This window comes from Marmota marmota, unplaced genomic scaffold (genome assembly GCF_001458135.2).
Source record: "Marmota marmota marmota unplaced genomic scaffold, marMar, whole genome shotgun sequence".
In the NCBI taxonomy this organism is placed as follows: Eukaryota; Metazoa; Chordata; class Mammalia; order Rodentia; family Sciuridae; genus Marmota; species Marmota marmota.
This window is the reverse complement of record NW_026000170.1, coordinates 714,783-729,500: the sequence shown is the minus strand read 5'-3', so window position 1 is coordinate 729,500 and position 14,718 is coordinate 714,783. Positions and strand designations below refer to the sequence as shown.

Below are 14,718 nucleotides of genomic sequence, written 5' to 3'. Positions count from 1 at the left end.
GCCCCAAGACTCCGCCTTCCCAGGAGCCCCTGCGGCCCGGCGCGAAGATGGCGGCAGCGGCGGCGGCAGGGCTTCCTTGAAGCAGCTGCGATGGAGCCTCCCCCGGCCCCGGGGCCGGAGCGGCTCTTTGACTCGCACCGGTAAGAGCTCCAAAGAGAAGAGGCCGGCTCCCGCGTCCTCTCGGCTTTCGGCACTTGATCACCTCGCCTTTCGCCCCCAGGCTCCCAGGTGACGGCTTCCTGCTCCTCGCGCTGCTGCTCTACGCGCCCATCGGGTTCTGCCTCCTCGTCCTGCGTCTCTTTCTGGGGATCCACGTCTTCCTGGTCAGCTGCGCGCTGCCGGACAGCGTCCTTCGCAGGTTCCGACTCGGGCACTCTGGGAGTCTCTGGGCCGGGACCGGCCGGAGGTCGCACAGTCACCACAGCCTGTATTCCCAGGTTCGTGGTACGGACCATGTGTGCAGTGCTGGGGCTGGTGGCTCGGCAGGAGGACTCCGGACTTAGGGATCACCGCGTCAGGGTCCTCATTTCCAACCACGTGACACCTTTCGATCACAACATAGTCAACCTGCTCACCACCTGTAGCACCGTGAGTGGGGGCGGGAGCGAGGCCCCGATCGCCACCGGGTGGATCACTGGGCCCAATCTCAAGGCTCACCTCTCCCGGCTTGGGGTTTCTCTTGGGAGATACTGAGCCTTGCCCCTGACCCCACTCCACTACCCCTTATCTCATTTATTTTCTCATTTCCTTCCATTCTTCTTGCTTTCTCTCCTCCCGTTTCCCAGCCTTTGCTCAATAGTCCCCCCAGCTTTGTGTGCTGGTCTCGGGGCTTCATGGAAATGGATAGGCAGGGGGAGTTGGTGGAGTCACTCAAGAGATTCTGTGCTTCTACGAGACTTCCCCCTACCCCTCTACTGCTGTTTCCTGAGGAAGAGGCCACCAATGGCCGGGAAGGACTCCTGCGCTTCAGGTGAGTGAGCACAGATATCTGGCTCCAACTGGTTGAGCTCGTGGGCACTTAGTTTTCAAAACTTTCAGCCTGTCCCATTCAGTCCTAGTTCATTCCCTTTTTTTGTCATTTTTAGTTCTTTCCCTGGATCTCTTCCTTGTTTATCTGCTTGTGCAGCTGGACCATTTACTCTTCTAAGTTGGGTATTGCTGGCTGGGCTACCTGGACTCCCATCCTAGTCTCTCTTTTCTCTTCTAGTTCCTGGCCATTTTCTATCCAGGATGTGGTACAGCCTCTTACCTTGCAAGTTCAGAGACCCCTGGTCTCTGTGGTGAGTGTGTGCTAGACAGGGAATCTCTGGGGTTTGGAGGGGAACTTTCCCACCCCTGGTCTTGGCTTAGGCCTCACTTCATACCCTCCCCTCAGACGGTGTCAGATGCCTCCTGGGTCTCAGAACTGCTGTGGTCACTTTTCGTCCCTTTCACGGTGTATCAAGTAAGGTATTAACTGTCCTCGCTTTTTGGTGGCTGGGGAAGAGGCTCACCTCAAGGTCAAGGACGTAGTGGCCTCTGCTCTGTCCATTTGTAGATTTTTTATTATCAAAGTTCAACCACAGAGGCAATAACATTTACTATTTCCCCACCCTCACCATCACTGTCCCATGAAAAGAGGTACCAAAGTAAGGAAGAGATGACAGTCTCTATGCTGAGTTCCCTAATATGGCACTGGATTGTTTTTTGCAGGTGGCTTCATCCTGTTCATCGCCAGCTGGGGGAGGGGAATGAGGAGTTTGCACTTCGAGTACAACAGGTGGTAGGGTACACAGGCAGGGTGGAAGTACCTCCTTGGGGAGAGGAGTAGGAGGTCTTAAGGTCTTGACACTTAAAACCTTGCAATTTTCCTAGTTGTTGGCCAAGGAATTGGGACAAACAGGGACACGCCTCACACCAGCAGACAAAGCAGAACACATGAAGCGACAAAGACACCCCAGACTGCGCCCCCAGTCAGGTGTGTTTCCTCTATACACAAAGCTTTTTGATTTTGTTTTTGTTTGTTCATTTTGTTTTGTTTCAGCCTATTGTGATTTCCTATTTCTGAGCTAGTCAGCCTCTCCTCCTTCCTAGTTCTCTGTTTACCATGTATCTGATTTTTTCTTTTTTCTGTTTTTCCTTTTTTTTTTTTTTTCCTGCAGCCCAGTCTTCTTTCCCTCCCTCTCCTGGCCCTTCTCCTGATGTACAACTGGCAACTCTGGCTCAGAGAGTCAAGGAAGTTTTGCCCCATGTGCCACTGGGTGTCATCCAGAGAGACCTGGGTATGGGAAAGGGTGGCCACACACAGTGACAAACACAAGGAGGAAAAGTGGGTTGTGAAGGAAGAAGATGAGCAGGGAATGGACTCCCTTCTCCTCTCTTCCTTTCTTCCCAGCTAGAACTGGCTGTGTAGACTTGACCATCACTAATCTGCTTGAGGGGGCTGTGGCTTTCATGCCTGAAGACATCACTGAGGGAACTCAGTCTCTGCCCACAGCCTCCACCCCAAAGGTGAGACCCAGGAAGTGGTCAAGTCCAAGATTTAGGGTAGGTTGGGGCAGTCTACATATACCCTATCCCTAGTTTCTCTTTTTGATCCTGAGACCCTAGCACAGTGCCTCTCTTGCAAAGTAGGCATTCGATGCGTGTTTAATGATGATGACTTCGCAAGCCCTCTGACATTGTGATCACCTCAGTTCCCCAGCTCTGGCCTGGTGACCCCTCAACCCACAGCCCTAACATTTGCCAAGTCTTCCTGGGCCCGTCAGGAGAGCCTACAGGAGCGCAAGCAGGCACTATATGAATATGCAAGAAGGTGAGGGGGATAGAGGACAATGAGTAAGAAGGGGCAAGTTGCAAAGGGCATTATGGAGCTAATGTGACAAAGCCTACACAATGTCTCTCCCTGTGTCCCACAGGAGATTCAGAGAGAGACAGGCCCAGGAGGCTGACTGAGCTCAAAGGAACAGGATGGCACCCAGAGCCGCAGGACGGAGACTGGGGGCAGCCCTCACCCAACTCACAAAAGGCCGGATGAGTGGGTGGTAAAAAGGGAGGGATGGGGCTCCCCCAATCTCACATTAAATTCAGGGTTTTCACTCAAGGTCTCTGTTGCCTCTCTGGGTTTCAAAAGCCCCATGAGCAGGTTCCTTTTCCCTTGGTTAGAGGGTACACGGGTAAGTCTCCTTGTAGGTTTGTGAGGGGTGGCTAGAATGGAACTGTTCAAAATCATCTCATGCCAAAAAATAAGTGATCCTGAGAAAGTGTAAATAAAATGAAGATAGGCAGCAGCTGGACCCCAGCTTGGATGTTCAGCACTGTATGAATACACAGGTTTGTAAAGCTGCTGCTGTAAAACTACAAGTCCCAGAATGTCTTTCACAAACACAGGACTCTCGAGTTCACACATGCCCAGTGTCTTGGTAGAAGCCTGTTTTCCATAGGTTCCTGGATAGGTTAAATCAAGTGGAGCAAATGGCCCCACCCTAAAAGCAAACTTTAGGATTGGAGTTTGAGCCTAGCCTAAGGGTGGAACCGGAACTTACCTTTGTACTTCAGGCAGGTCAGGGTTGGTTGGGTAGGTTTGGAACCGGCTGCCGTCCCAAGGCGTCTCACAGCTGCAAGCAGGTTTGAATCCAAGATTCTTGTGACCCTGCTGTCCTGCCCCCACCCCTCATATTATTTATTTTCTTCTTGGGAACTTCCAGCAGGTTATTATGTCTCATTCCTGCTGCCCCCAAGAACCCCTGTGTTACAAGATTTTTACTACAGGTTAAAAGTTAACTATGTATGGTTCCTTAGAAACACCTAGCACTGTCTCCCAGCAAACAAGAAATGCTGGAAAGAATGGACCCTGGGGCCTTATTACCTGAGGGTAGAAGTTAGGAATCCGGTGAGGTGGGAAGATGGTGTCAGACACCAAATATGAGGTCTTACTAGCTGCCCTGCCTCCTTTAGGTTCTGCCGGATAGCCACCATGGCCTCTCAGCCTCCTAGGCTGGCAGAAGAGTCTAGCCCAAGTCCTGGGGAGTCTGAATTGGCTGTAAACCCCTTTGATGGGCTTCCCTTTTCTTCCCGCTACTACGAGCTGCTTGAGCAGCGCCGAGCCTTGCCCATCTGGGCTGCTCGCTTCACCTTCTTGGAGCATTTGGAGAGCAGCCCCACTGGAGTGGTGCTAGTGTCTGGAGAGCCTGGCTCTGGCAAGAGCACCCAGGTGGTGGGAGATTCTGGGAATGGACAAGGGGAGGGGCTAAGGAATTTGGCCTTTTTCTAGGTAAGGGATGGGTTGTGCGGGGCTACAGGGGAGTTGGGCAAAGGGAGATGGGCTATGCTGGTAAAGAACCAAGGACTCCCCAAATCAGGAGCCCTGGCCGTAGGCCCTCCCCAGCACTTCTGACTGAATCCCTCTATCTGACCGATTTTCCTTTTCTACCCCTACCCCAGATCCCTCAGTGGTGTGCAGAGTTTGCATTAGCCAGAGGGTTCCAGAACGGCCAGGTTACTGTCACTCAGCCTTACCCTCTGGCAGCCCTGAGCTTGGCTGTGCAGGTTGCTGATGAGATGGACCTGACTCTGGGTCATGAGGTTGGATACAGCATCCCTCAGGAGAACTGCGCAGAGTCTGACACCCTGCTCAGGTGGGGTCCTTTGCAGGCCTGACCTGAATCTAATTTCCTTCACCAAGTAGAAATGTCCATACCCTTCCCCAACCCAGTTCACCCTTTTAAATCATGCACAGTACAACTATTAAATTAAGCCTCTGAGTTCCAGCCAGGAATGTGAGTTCCCCTCACATTCACCTTGAAAATCTAACTTCCCTGTTTGTGAACCAGATGTCCTCAGTGGAGTTGAGGTGTCATAGTTATAACTCCCCAAGCTCAGAAAGTCAGTCACAGTATCTTTTTCTGACTCTCAATATCAAAATCCAGGTCCCTTGAGGAGAGGTTCCCCTGGACTTCTAGGACCAATCAGTGTCCATCCTGATTCCTCTGCCTACTACCAATGTCAACAGGTTCTGCTGGGACAGGCTGCTTCTGCAGGAGGTGGCCTCATCCCGGGGCATTGGAGGCTGGGGTGTGCTGGTGCTGGATGAGGCTCAAGAGCGGTCGGTGGCCTCAGACTCACTTCAGGGGCTGCTGCGAGATATCAAGCTGAGAAATCTTCCAGGGGACCCTAAAGTGGTTGTGGTTACCGACCCAGCCCTTGAACCTAAGCTCCAGGCCTTCTGGGGCAATCCTCCTACTGTGTATATACCCAAAGAGCCTGGTGGGAGTCCCACCCCTGTCTACAGAGACACTATCCCTACTGATCCGGTGGAAGCTGCCTGCCAAGCTGTGCTTGAGTTGTGTCAAAAGGAGGTTCCAGGAGATGTGCTTGTGTACCTGTCCAGTGAGGAGGTAAAATAATGGGATTACAAAAAAAAATGCTTAGGCTGACAATGTAGCTCAATGGTAGAGGGCTTGCATAGCATACATGAGGCCCTGGGTTTGATTCCCAATACTGCAAAAAAAAAAAGTAATCATGTATGCCTTCCTGTCCTGAGGGAATGGGATACTGGAGTGGTGGTATTTACTCTGCTGGGGTCTTAGGGAAAACACCAAGGATTTCAGGATAGAGCTGCCACCCACTTTTTGATTTCTAACGCAGGGATTTATGGTTCAGTGAACTGAAATGATAACATCCCCAACTTTCTGAGTATATACAGTTTTCAGAGTGAAGGGCCATAGTTTCCATCAGTTTGACAAAGGGGTTTCTGACTCCCCCTAAAAGGTGAGAACTGCCCTAATAGCCTGCCCCTCTCTTCAGGAAATTTCCCTGTGCTGTGAATCCTTGTCCAGGAAAGTGGGGACCTTAGCTCTCCCAGGACCTCAACCACGGGTGCTGCCCCTTCATCCAGGCTGTGGCCAAGCGATACAGGCTGTATATGAGGACACAGACATGGGTGCCCGGAAAGTTGTGGTCACTCATTGGCTGGCTGACTTCTCCTTCTCCCTCCCTTCTATCCGTCATGTCATTGATTCAGGACTGGAGCTTCGAAGTGTGAGTGAGAGATAAGGGGGAGTGGGACTAAAGACAAATGGCCCACTCTGATCTGTACTGACTTTGGTTGGGGGGTGGACAACAGGTTTACAATCCTCGGATCCGGGCAGAATCACAAGTATTAAGACCAATTAGCAAGTGTCAGGCAGAGGCAAGACGACTTCGAGCAAGAGGGTTCCCACCAGGTAAGAACCTTTACCCTCAATGAGGTCAAGCAGAGCAGTCATAGCACATCAGCCCTGAGAAATCTACTTTCCCAGGTCTTTCTCCCCTCAGGGTCCTGCCTCTGCCTGTACCCTCAGTCCTTCCTAGAACTAGAGGCTCCCCCACTGCCACAACCCAGGGTGTGTGAAGAGAATCTGAGTCCCCTGGTGTTACTACTAAAGAGGAGACAGATTGCAGAGCCAGGGGAGTGCCACTTCCTGGACCGGCCTGGTGAGCACCCATCCTGCTCAAGTGCTGCTCTCTGACCTACCTGCACAGACTTTACACCCTCTAAGCTCTGTTTCCTCACCAGCTCCAGAAGCATTGATGCAGGCACTGGAAGACTTAGACTATCTGGCAGCTCTGGATGATGATGGGGACCTATCAGACCTGGGAGTCATCCTATCAGAGTTTCCCCTGTCCCCTGAGCTGGCCAAAGCCCTGCTGGCCTCCTGCGAGTTTGACTGCGTAGATGAGATGCTCACCCTTGCTGCCATGCTCACTGGTATATTTATAGCTTTAAGCCACAAAGGGGTTAAAAGTTATATCACTTGTTAGTCTGGGGTGTGTGTGTGTGTGTGTGTGTGGTGCTGGGGATAGAAGCCAGGCTAGACAAGTGCTTTACCACTGAGCTACACCCCCAGTCCCTCACTCCTATAAATCACTGCTTGTGTGGTCACCGCAACCCTTCCTCTTGTGTTTTAGTGCTCCTAAGACTTGTCCTTTCCTCTGTGCTCTAGTTCCCACCTCCTACAGGGCATAATCACCTATCCCTCTAATTTCTGCAGCCTTTTCTCTCTGCTGCTTCTTACTTCTCTTCTTGCTTACATCTCTGTCTTATTACTGAAATCCACACACCTCTGCCTCTTCAGCTATACAACATGATCTATCTCATTCTATATAATGTGTTGCTCACCACTGGATTATCATTGCAGGCCCACATATCAGCTTTCAACTTACCAGTGACCTTCCAGATACACAAACTCAAAATGGAGACTTCTAAGCCTTTATTCGTGACCTTCTGATGCGAAAGTGCTGACCACTCCCACTTTGAAACTGCTTCCTCCCTAGGCTTCTGTGGTGCCACTCATCTATTCCTTGGACTCCCTTATTCTCTGTTCATCCATTGTAAATTGGTCCTCAGGATTCTATCCTTGGCCTTTGTGTCTTCTCATTCACCAAACTCTAAGCAAGTTTATCCACACTCATGGTTTGAAACTCTGCCTTTATACTTAAAATATCTAAACTTTGTGCCTCGTATCTCTCTGCCAGTACCATTCTTGTAGAGGGAGAGGGAAGGAGGAGGGAAAGATAGAGGGAAAGGAGAAGAAGAGAGACCCATTTTCTGTTGGACATTTCTACCAGAATAGTCCATGGTATCTGAACTCACGACCCTATTAAGCTACTCCTTTACCCATCACCACAAAATTTTTTTCCTCTCTTTGGATTCTCAATTTCAGATAATACCATCACCTCTGCTCCTCTACTACCATAATTCTAAAATAATATTTCTGCAGGTTTTTTTATTTTTATTTTATAAATATCATTTTTAATTAATCCATTCCTCTGCATATTCACTGTCAGTGCCAATGTTAGGTCCTCATTGCTCGCTGAATTAGTAGTCTCCTAACTAGTCATGTGAATATTTTCAAATGTATGGACCCCCTTATTAAAAAATTCCTCTTCAACAGCTATTCTTTTTAATTTTTTTTTTAGTTGTAGATGAATACAATACCTTTATTTATTTATTTTTATGTGGTGCTGAGGCTCAAACCCAATGCATCATGCATGCTAGGCAAGCACTCTACCACTGAGCTAAAACCCCAGCTACAACCTTCAACAGCTATTCTTTACCTTCAAGATATATGTAGGTACACATCTGTAACTCCACCAACTGAGGAAGCGGATCATAAGTTTGAGGTCATCCTCAGCAACTCTGTGAGACCCGGTATCAAAGAGAAAAGGTGGGGGGAGGGCTGGGGATGCAGCTTAATGGTAAAAAGTTCTCCTGGGATCAATCCCTGGTCTCTCTCTCTCTCTCTCTCACACACACACACACACACACACACACACACCCCTAAAAAACTTCTTCGCACAACACATTCAGACTCTCATGACCTTGCATATACCTACCTTTAGCTTTAGCTCCTGCTATTCTGCCACATGCCATTGCCTCAGGTGGCTTACAGTTCCCCAATGTGCCATGTTGTTAACCTTGATTAATAGTCATGCTGTTCCCAAAGCCTCAAATATCCCCACTGAACTAATAATTCCTACTCAGAATTTCAAAAATTAGCCCCAAAGCCCTCATCCTTTTCTCTTATATCACCCATGCTCCTATCACCCAAAGCTGCCCTCTTCTGTGTTTCCAAAGTATTATATATATACCTATCATACTTATCAAGTCTGCTTGCTTGTTGGTCTCTCCCACCAATTAATCTTCTTGAGGGCAAGAGACTCCTTCATTTACAGCCATTCCTCAGAATCCATGGGAGATTGGTTCCTGGACCCACTGTGGATACCCAAATCCACTGATGCCTATGTCTTTTATAATAAAATGGCATATGAGGCTGGGGCTGGGCTCAGCGGTAGCACACTTGCCTGGCATGCATGAGGCACAACATACAAATAAAAAACAAAATAAATAAATAAAGGTCTATCAACAATATTTAAAATATATATATATATGGCATAGCATTTACATGTAAACCATGCACATCCTCCTATATATCCTAAATCATCTCTAGATTACTTATAAAACCAAATACAATGTAAACACTATATTTTAAAGGAATTATAACCAAAAAAAGACCATACATTTTCTGTTTAGATGCAGTTTTTTTTCTGAATATTTTTGATCCACAGTTGTTTGAGTTCACAGATGTAGAACCCATAGATATGGAGGCCAACTGTGTTAATCCCTAGTGTCTAATAAAGTGCAGAGTATGCAGAAGTTACCAATGTTTTTTGAATAAAATTCCCAAAGGGGCATTTGTACCTTTTAAATATTACACCTGTACTACTATCCTTTCTCATTCCCTCAAACCACCTTCCTCTCTTCAACCTCCAGTTGCCCCTGGGTTTACTCGTCCTCCACTGTGTGCGGAAGAAGCTGCCTTGCGTCGGGGTCTGGAACACCCCGATGGTGACCACAGCTCTCTGATCCAGGTTTATGAAGCGTTTATACAAAGTGAGTGGCCCACTTTGCTCCTTCTTAATCCCAGATTTTTCAAAAAGGAAAGTGGTGTGCAACCATCTGACAGATCTCTGAGCTCAGGAAGAGGAGGCCTTTTGGCCATAGGTTGTATCCTTTAGGAGGCCTCAAGGACGTCAGTTGTAGCTGGTCTCTTTCCTCTCCTAGGTGGAGCAAATGAGGCTTGGTGTCAGGCTCGGGGTCTAAACTGGGCAGCATTGTGCCAAGCCTGTAAACTTCGGGGAGAGCTCCAAGAACTCATGCAGCAAATTGAACTTCCCTTGACCCAACCAGCCTTTGGCTCTGAACAAAATCGCAGAAACCTTCAGAAAGCACTGGTGTCAGGATACTTCCTCAAGGTTAGGGGAAAGGTTTGGGGTGAGAATGATAAACACAGAGGAGACAGATATTTATATGCTACCTCTGAAATTTGGGGTGAGAATGATAAACACAGAGGAGACAGATATTTATGTGCAAGTACCATTCAGAATATATAAAACCAAGAGGGACTATTCCTCTGAGTTTTTGGAGTACAAGGGACTATGGAAATACCATATGTAGAGACAACACCCAAAGGTAATATTTTTACTTTTAAAATTCTCACTACCCCTACTAATTCTTTCTCGGCCCCCTTGTCTTTTTTCTACTCTCTGCCTCTTCTGTTTACTTATTCCTTCAATATCTTTGTCTTTCAATGAGGTGGCCCGAGACACAGATGGGACTGGAAATTACCTGCTCCTAACCCATAAGCATGTGGCCCAGCTCTCCTCAAATTGCTGCTACCAAAATCGACGTCCTCCAGCCAGACCCCCACAATGGGTGCTATACCACAGTTTCTCCATATCCAAAGACAACTGCCTTTCCATTGTTTCTGAAATTCAACCTCAGATGTGAGTTTCCTGACACACCTCCTGCACTGCCCATTCCTCTACCTGGGACCAAAACTAAAACTGTGAAGTTAGAGAGACTTAAGAAGAAGAGATCTTAGTGGTTTGAGGGGAGAGGGCTCATGGAAGGGGTTGTAGGAAGTTCAAGAGTCTGCTTTATAAGAGAAGATAGTGCTTATCTTGTTATGATTCTCTCTGTCAGGTTGGTGGAGTTGGCCCCTCCATATTTCCTGAGTAACTTGCCCCCCAGTGAGAGCAGAGATCTCCTGAACCAATTGAGGAAAGAAATGGCAGATTCATCGGCAGAGAGTGAATCTTCCTCCACCCAGGAGTTCAGAGATGCCTGTGTCCTGCAGTGATCTGCCTACCTAAGGATTAGAGCTGAGCTCAATTCATGGTCCTCCTTCAGGCTAACACCAAAGCAGACAACTAGATTTAGAAAGCCAGAGTTTAAGGTCAATGTAAATTCTGGAATCTAAAAGGAGTAGAGGGAATGGGGTAAGCCACAATCTATATCGGGTAGAATCCTTCCCTTAGCCTTCTTGTTGCTTTCCTTATTTGCCAGGGACTGACATGCTCCCCATTCTACCAAGTTATGTCAGATCCATTCTTGTACTCCCTTTTGATCTATAAAAGATTTTTCTATGATGCCAAGTTTGATTTTGATTTTGCAGCAGAATGTACAACAAGCATGAAGAAATGGGGCTGGGGATGTGGCTCAAGCGGTAGCGCGCTCACCTGGCATGCAAGCGGCCCGGGTTCGATCCTCAGCACCACATACAAACAAAGATGTTGTGTCCGCCGAGAACTAAAAAATAAATATTAAAATTCTCTCTCTCTCTCTCTCCCTCTCTCTTTAAAAAAAAAAAAAAGCATGAAGAAATGACATCATTTCAAAGATCTGGGGCCAACTCCTGGAACCTCTTGCCTGGCTCCCACCCCTGGTCAAGCCTTATGCTGTCTGACATAACATAAGCACAGAATATGAGTAGTCTGGCTATCATCGGCCCTGCCTCTCTTTACTCTGTCACAATGTTCCAGCCTCCAGGGGAGGAAGAATGGGAGTGCTAGAGGAATCAGACAGAATCTTTCCTTTGTCATACAACTTAGAGCTTACTCCTTTTTAAACTTGACAGTTACTACAACCATCCCCTCACTGAGCTCACCATCAACAAGCATCCCAGCAGCCTCTGGCTGAACTTGACACTTAAGGAACATTCTTTCTTTATGGCTATGAATACCTTCTCCCATTTTGCCCTTGGACTATTAACTTTGATATTCTTCATCATCTTGCACATTATAAATATGTTTGTGGAATTTGGCTGGAAAACAAGATTTAATCCTTAGAACTCTGCTTTTCTTCTGAATACCCTCTCTTGGAGATTCTGTCTGTTCTCATCATTTTCTATATTCATCTGTATGGGGATGTCAGTTTATGTCTCTCAAAGATACTTTTCCAGACTTTATTCTTTCTAGGTCTAACATTCGTTTTGCCTAGAGTTAATCTTACTATTAAACTTCCCAATTCCCCCTTTCATCATCCTCAGCACCATTGATTTCTTGATTCTCCATGTTTCCCATCTGAAATTATCTTTAATTTTTTTAGTCTTATTATTTCCAAAGTATTCTGGTCACCCTAATTCCACTGGGCCCATTAACTTTCTCTCCATCCCCCTCCCACCGTGGGTACTAGGAATTGAACCTAGCACTATCTACCCAGTTCAATCTACCACTGAGCTACTTCCCTAGCCTCCCCCCATCCCATCCCCTTCTTTGAGACAGGGTCTTTCGAAGTTGCCGAGGCTGCCTTTAACTTGTGGTCCTTCTCCTTCAGCCTCCTGAATAGCCCGGATTACAGGCCTGTGCCACTATGCTCAGTATGGACCCATTAATTTTGCCCAGTTTCCTCTTCTCCCTTTTCTGTCCCTGTGGGACACCAGAGCCAGATTTTCTTCGTAGATGTTATATTTTGTCTGATGTATAAGTATTCCTCTCACCTGCAACCAAGTGCACTGTGAAGCTCGAAAAGGAGAATACAGCCAGCAGATTGAACATAGTACAACATGAGACTCAAAGTCAAGAAGGAATCCTTAGCTATTATTTTACAGTTGAGGGATGAGATGCCCAACATGACAACCCTCTGGTCCCTGTCGTGATCAGTCAGATTCTGGCGCTCCAACACCTTCTCCATTATTTCTCGGTTGTTGCCGTCTTCCTTTCTTCACACCTTTGTTGTAACCCTAGACAGCACCTGCTGCAGCCAACCCTTCCCAGCACCACTTGCTGCTCTCAGTACTCAGTCCAGGGCTCTGAGCCTATTCACCGCAGAACCCTTAGTCCCTGAAGAGAGTAGCTACCATTGGCCAGCCCATCCCCCTCCCTGCACCTTATTGGCTAGCAACCTATAGGTCCCGCCCTTTCACACCTCAGGTTCCACTGGCCGCTTAGATGCGGTACTGTGAAAAATGGCGGGAAAAGCCCTGCGTGAGCACCCTGGGAGTCTACTCGATGGGGGCCTGGGAGCCCACCCGGTGGCCAAAGAGCCGTCGACGATAATCTGAATTCCTGCTGCTTCTCATACACCCGGCTGCCAGGAAACCATGGGCCTAAGCAGCCGCGCTCCACTGCCCGAAACGGGCGTTCCACGCGGCGCCTTGGTCCGGTAAAGAGAGCTCGGCGGATCCAGCAGGCGAAGCTCACACTACCGAGGCAAGCCCAGACACAGAAGCCACTTTGTTGTCTTCGGCCCAAGGCTGCAGATTCTGCAGCGCGAAGAGTGACGAGTTGTGCAGGCAAAGCGGGTCCGGCGGCAGGGGCGGCCGCAGCGGCCGTGGTAGCGCGTCCTGCTGCAGGTGCAAGAGCAGCCGACCCGCGCGGTGCCTCTCGGCCTCGCGCTCCTCTGCGGTCTGGCGCCTGGGCGGGCGGAGATGCGGGTCAGCGAAGCGGTCCTCGCCCACCCCGCGCCTCACCGCCACTTGGCTGGCCCCGCGGGCCCCAGTCCTCCCTAGCTCACCGCCACTTGGTGCGTCGGTTCTGGAACCAGGTCTTCACCTGTGCGTCGGTCATGCGCAAGGCCTTTGCCAGCGCCGCCCTCTCGGCCGAGGCCAGGTACTTCTGGCGCAGGAAGCGCCGTTCCAGCTCCAGCACCTGCGAGCGGGAAAAGGACGTGCGCGGCTTCTTCCGCTTCGGGGGGGTCCGGTTTTGGTAAGGGTGGCCTATGCGGCGCGTCCCAGAGAAGGGCGACAGCGCTGCTATGGGGAGGAAAAAAGAGCAGGGTAGGGTTTGCGGGGTGGCCCGAGGTATCGCTGAGAAGAGACCCTGGTCCTTACCCGGGCCCCAGGCTCGGCCCAGCATTAGCAGAAGCATCCAGACAAGAAGGGATATCGGAAGCAACGGCCCTCCGCATGAGTAAGGAGAGATGTCCCCCATAACTTCACCCTGCCCACCCCGCAGTGTGGACAGTGGAATTGCAAGGTAGGGCGGTACAGGCACCGACGACAGCTCCCTCCCCATTGCTCTCATCTGCAGGATCAAAAGGTCCGGGGTGGAGGAGGATCCCCCGAGATAATCTGAGGGGAAGTAAAAAAGAGGTCCCTGAGTTGGAGCAGAAAGAAAAGAGGAAAAGGGTCAGAGTGTGGCATGACGCTGGAGGCGTCGGGCAACCTCACCGGTGAGCCGATCCTTGGCCAAGCGTCGGCCGCTGTCCATCCATGGAAAGGTGAGTCCAGCTAGGCTCCCGGCGCCGCCCAAACCCGAGGGCCCAGGCACCGCAGGGGCGCCTCCCGCGGGCGGCGGCACTGGCAGCGGGCGATGAGCCGGAACGCGGATCACGCCACCCGGGCCCACTCCGGAGCTGCTGGGCAGCGGGGCCAGAGAACCTGCAGGGCCATAACCCGAGGCTCCGTGGAATCCACCCGAGAATGCCGCACTCTCGCTGTGGCTCTGGCCGGTACGACCCGGGCCTAGGCCACCCCCCGGGGGTTCGGAGCCGCTCAGAATCTGATCGATGCCGAAGCTGATTGGCTCGTGGTGCGCAAGGTTGTGCGGAGCCAGCACCGCGGGCTCCATGGGTCTGAGCCTGGGAAGACCTCAGGAGGTTCCGTGGATAAGTAGAGTGCCGCAGATATATAGCTCTGGGAGCCCAGCGGNTCCGATCTGAATCACAGATGGACGCTAGTCTGCCGAGGTCGCTGCCCAAGTCTCGGGTGGAGAGGGTTGGCCAGCTCGGACTGGGGCAATGACTGACAGACCGGCCCCGGGTGGGCAGTGGGGGCTGGGGGTAGGGCAGGGGCGGGGCCCGACTGTTAAAGGGGAAAGGACGCCTGTTTGCGCCAAACACCCGGCGGGATGTGCGGGGCGGAGGCAGAGGAGGGGAGGATGTTAGGAACAAGGCTCAGCGCGGGAGGGGCCAGAGCT

At 50.1% G+C, this 14,718-nt stretch overlaps 3 protein-coding genes across 10 annotated transcripts; 2 read left to right on the top strand and 1 right to left on the bottom strand.

Annotated features, from left to right (window-relative positions):
- The first annotated feature begins 8 nt into the window (after positions 1–8).
- On the top strand, positions 9–3,082 carry Aup1 (AUP1 lipid droplet regulating VLDL assembly factor). Of its 6 annotated transcripts, XM_015499845.2 has the most exons (12): positions 9–140; positions 221–358; positions 438–588; positions 786–970; positions 1,208–1,280; positions 1,376–1,449; positions 1,693–1,759; positions 1,855–1,957; positions 2,142–2,261; positions 2,375–2,490; positions 2,676–2,794; positions 2,898–3,082. In XM_015499845.2, the coding sequence occupies exons 1-12, from the start codon at positions 91–93 to the stop codon at positions 2,932–2,934; spliced, it is 1,233 nt and encodes a 410-aa protein (XP_015355331.2). In that variant the 5' UTR covers positions 9–90; the 3' UTR covers positions 2,935–3,082. The 6 variants fall into 6 exon arrangements, with proteins under 6 accessions (XP_015355331.2, XP_048643375.1, XP_048643376.1 ...); XM_048787418.1 differs by lacking the exon at positions 2,142–2,261; XM_048787419.1 differs by lacking the exon at positions 2,676–2,794.
- Positions 3,083–3,212: 130 nt separating this feature from the next.
- Dqx1 (DEAQ-box RNA dependent ATPase 1) lies at positions 3,213–10,956 on the top strand. Of its 3 annotated transcripts, XM_015499843.2 has the most exons (12): positions 3,213–3,606; positions 3,937–4,192; positions 4,423–4,616; positions 4,991–5,375; positions 5,785–6,018; positions 6,104–6,203; positions 6,295–6,453; positions 6,536–6,727; positions 9,293–9,412; positions 9,584–9,774; positions 10,115–10,305; positions 10,505–10,956. In XM_015499843.2, the coding sequence occupies exons 2-12, from the start codon at positions 3,956–3,958 to the stop codon at positions 10,659–10,661; spliced, it is 2,160 nt and encodes a 719-aa protein (XP_015355329.1). In that variant the 5' UTR covers positions 3,213–3,606; positions 3,937–3,955; the 3' UTR covers positions 10,662–10,956. The 3 variants fall into 3 exon arrangements, with proteins under 3 accessions (XP_015355329.1, XP_015355330.1, XP_015355328.1); XM_015499844.2 differs by lacking the exon at positions 3,937–4,192; XM_015499842.2 differs by having other exon boundaries at positions 3,213–4,192.
- A 1,422-nt stretch (positions 10,957–12,378) lies between these two features.
- Positions 12,379–14,450, bottom strand: Tlx2 (T cell leukemia homeobox 2). Its single transcript, XM_015499840.2, has 3 exons — positions 13,971–14,450; positions 13,316–13,553; positions 12,379–13,215 (listed from the first exon to the last, which is right to left on the bottom strand). Exons 1-3 carry the CDS (start codon positions 14,368–14,370, stop codon positions 12,999–13,001), a joined length of 855 nt encoding a protein of 284 aa, XP_015355326.1. The 5' UTR covers positions 14,371–14,450; the 3' UTR covers positions 12,379–12,998.
- Positions 14,451–14,718: the final 268 nt, after the last annotated feature.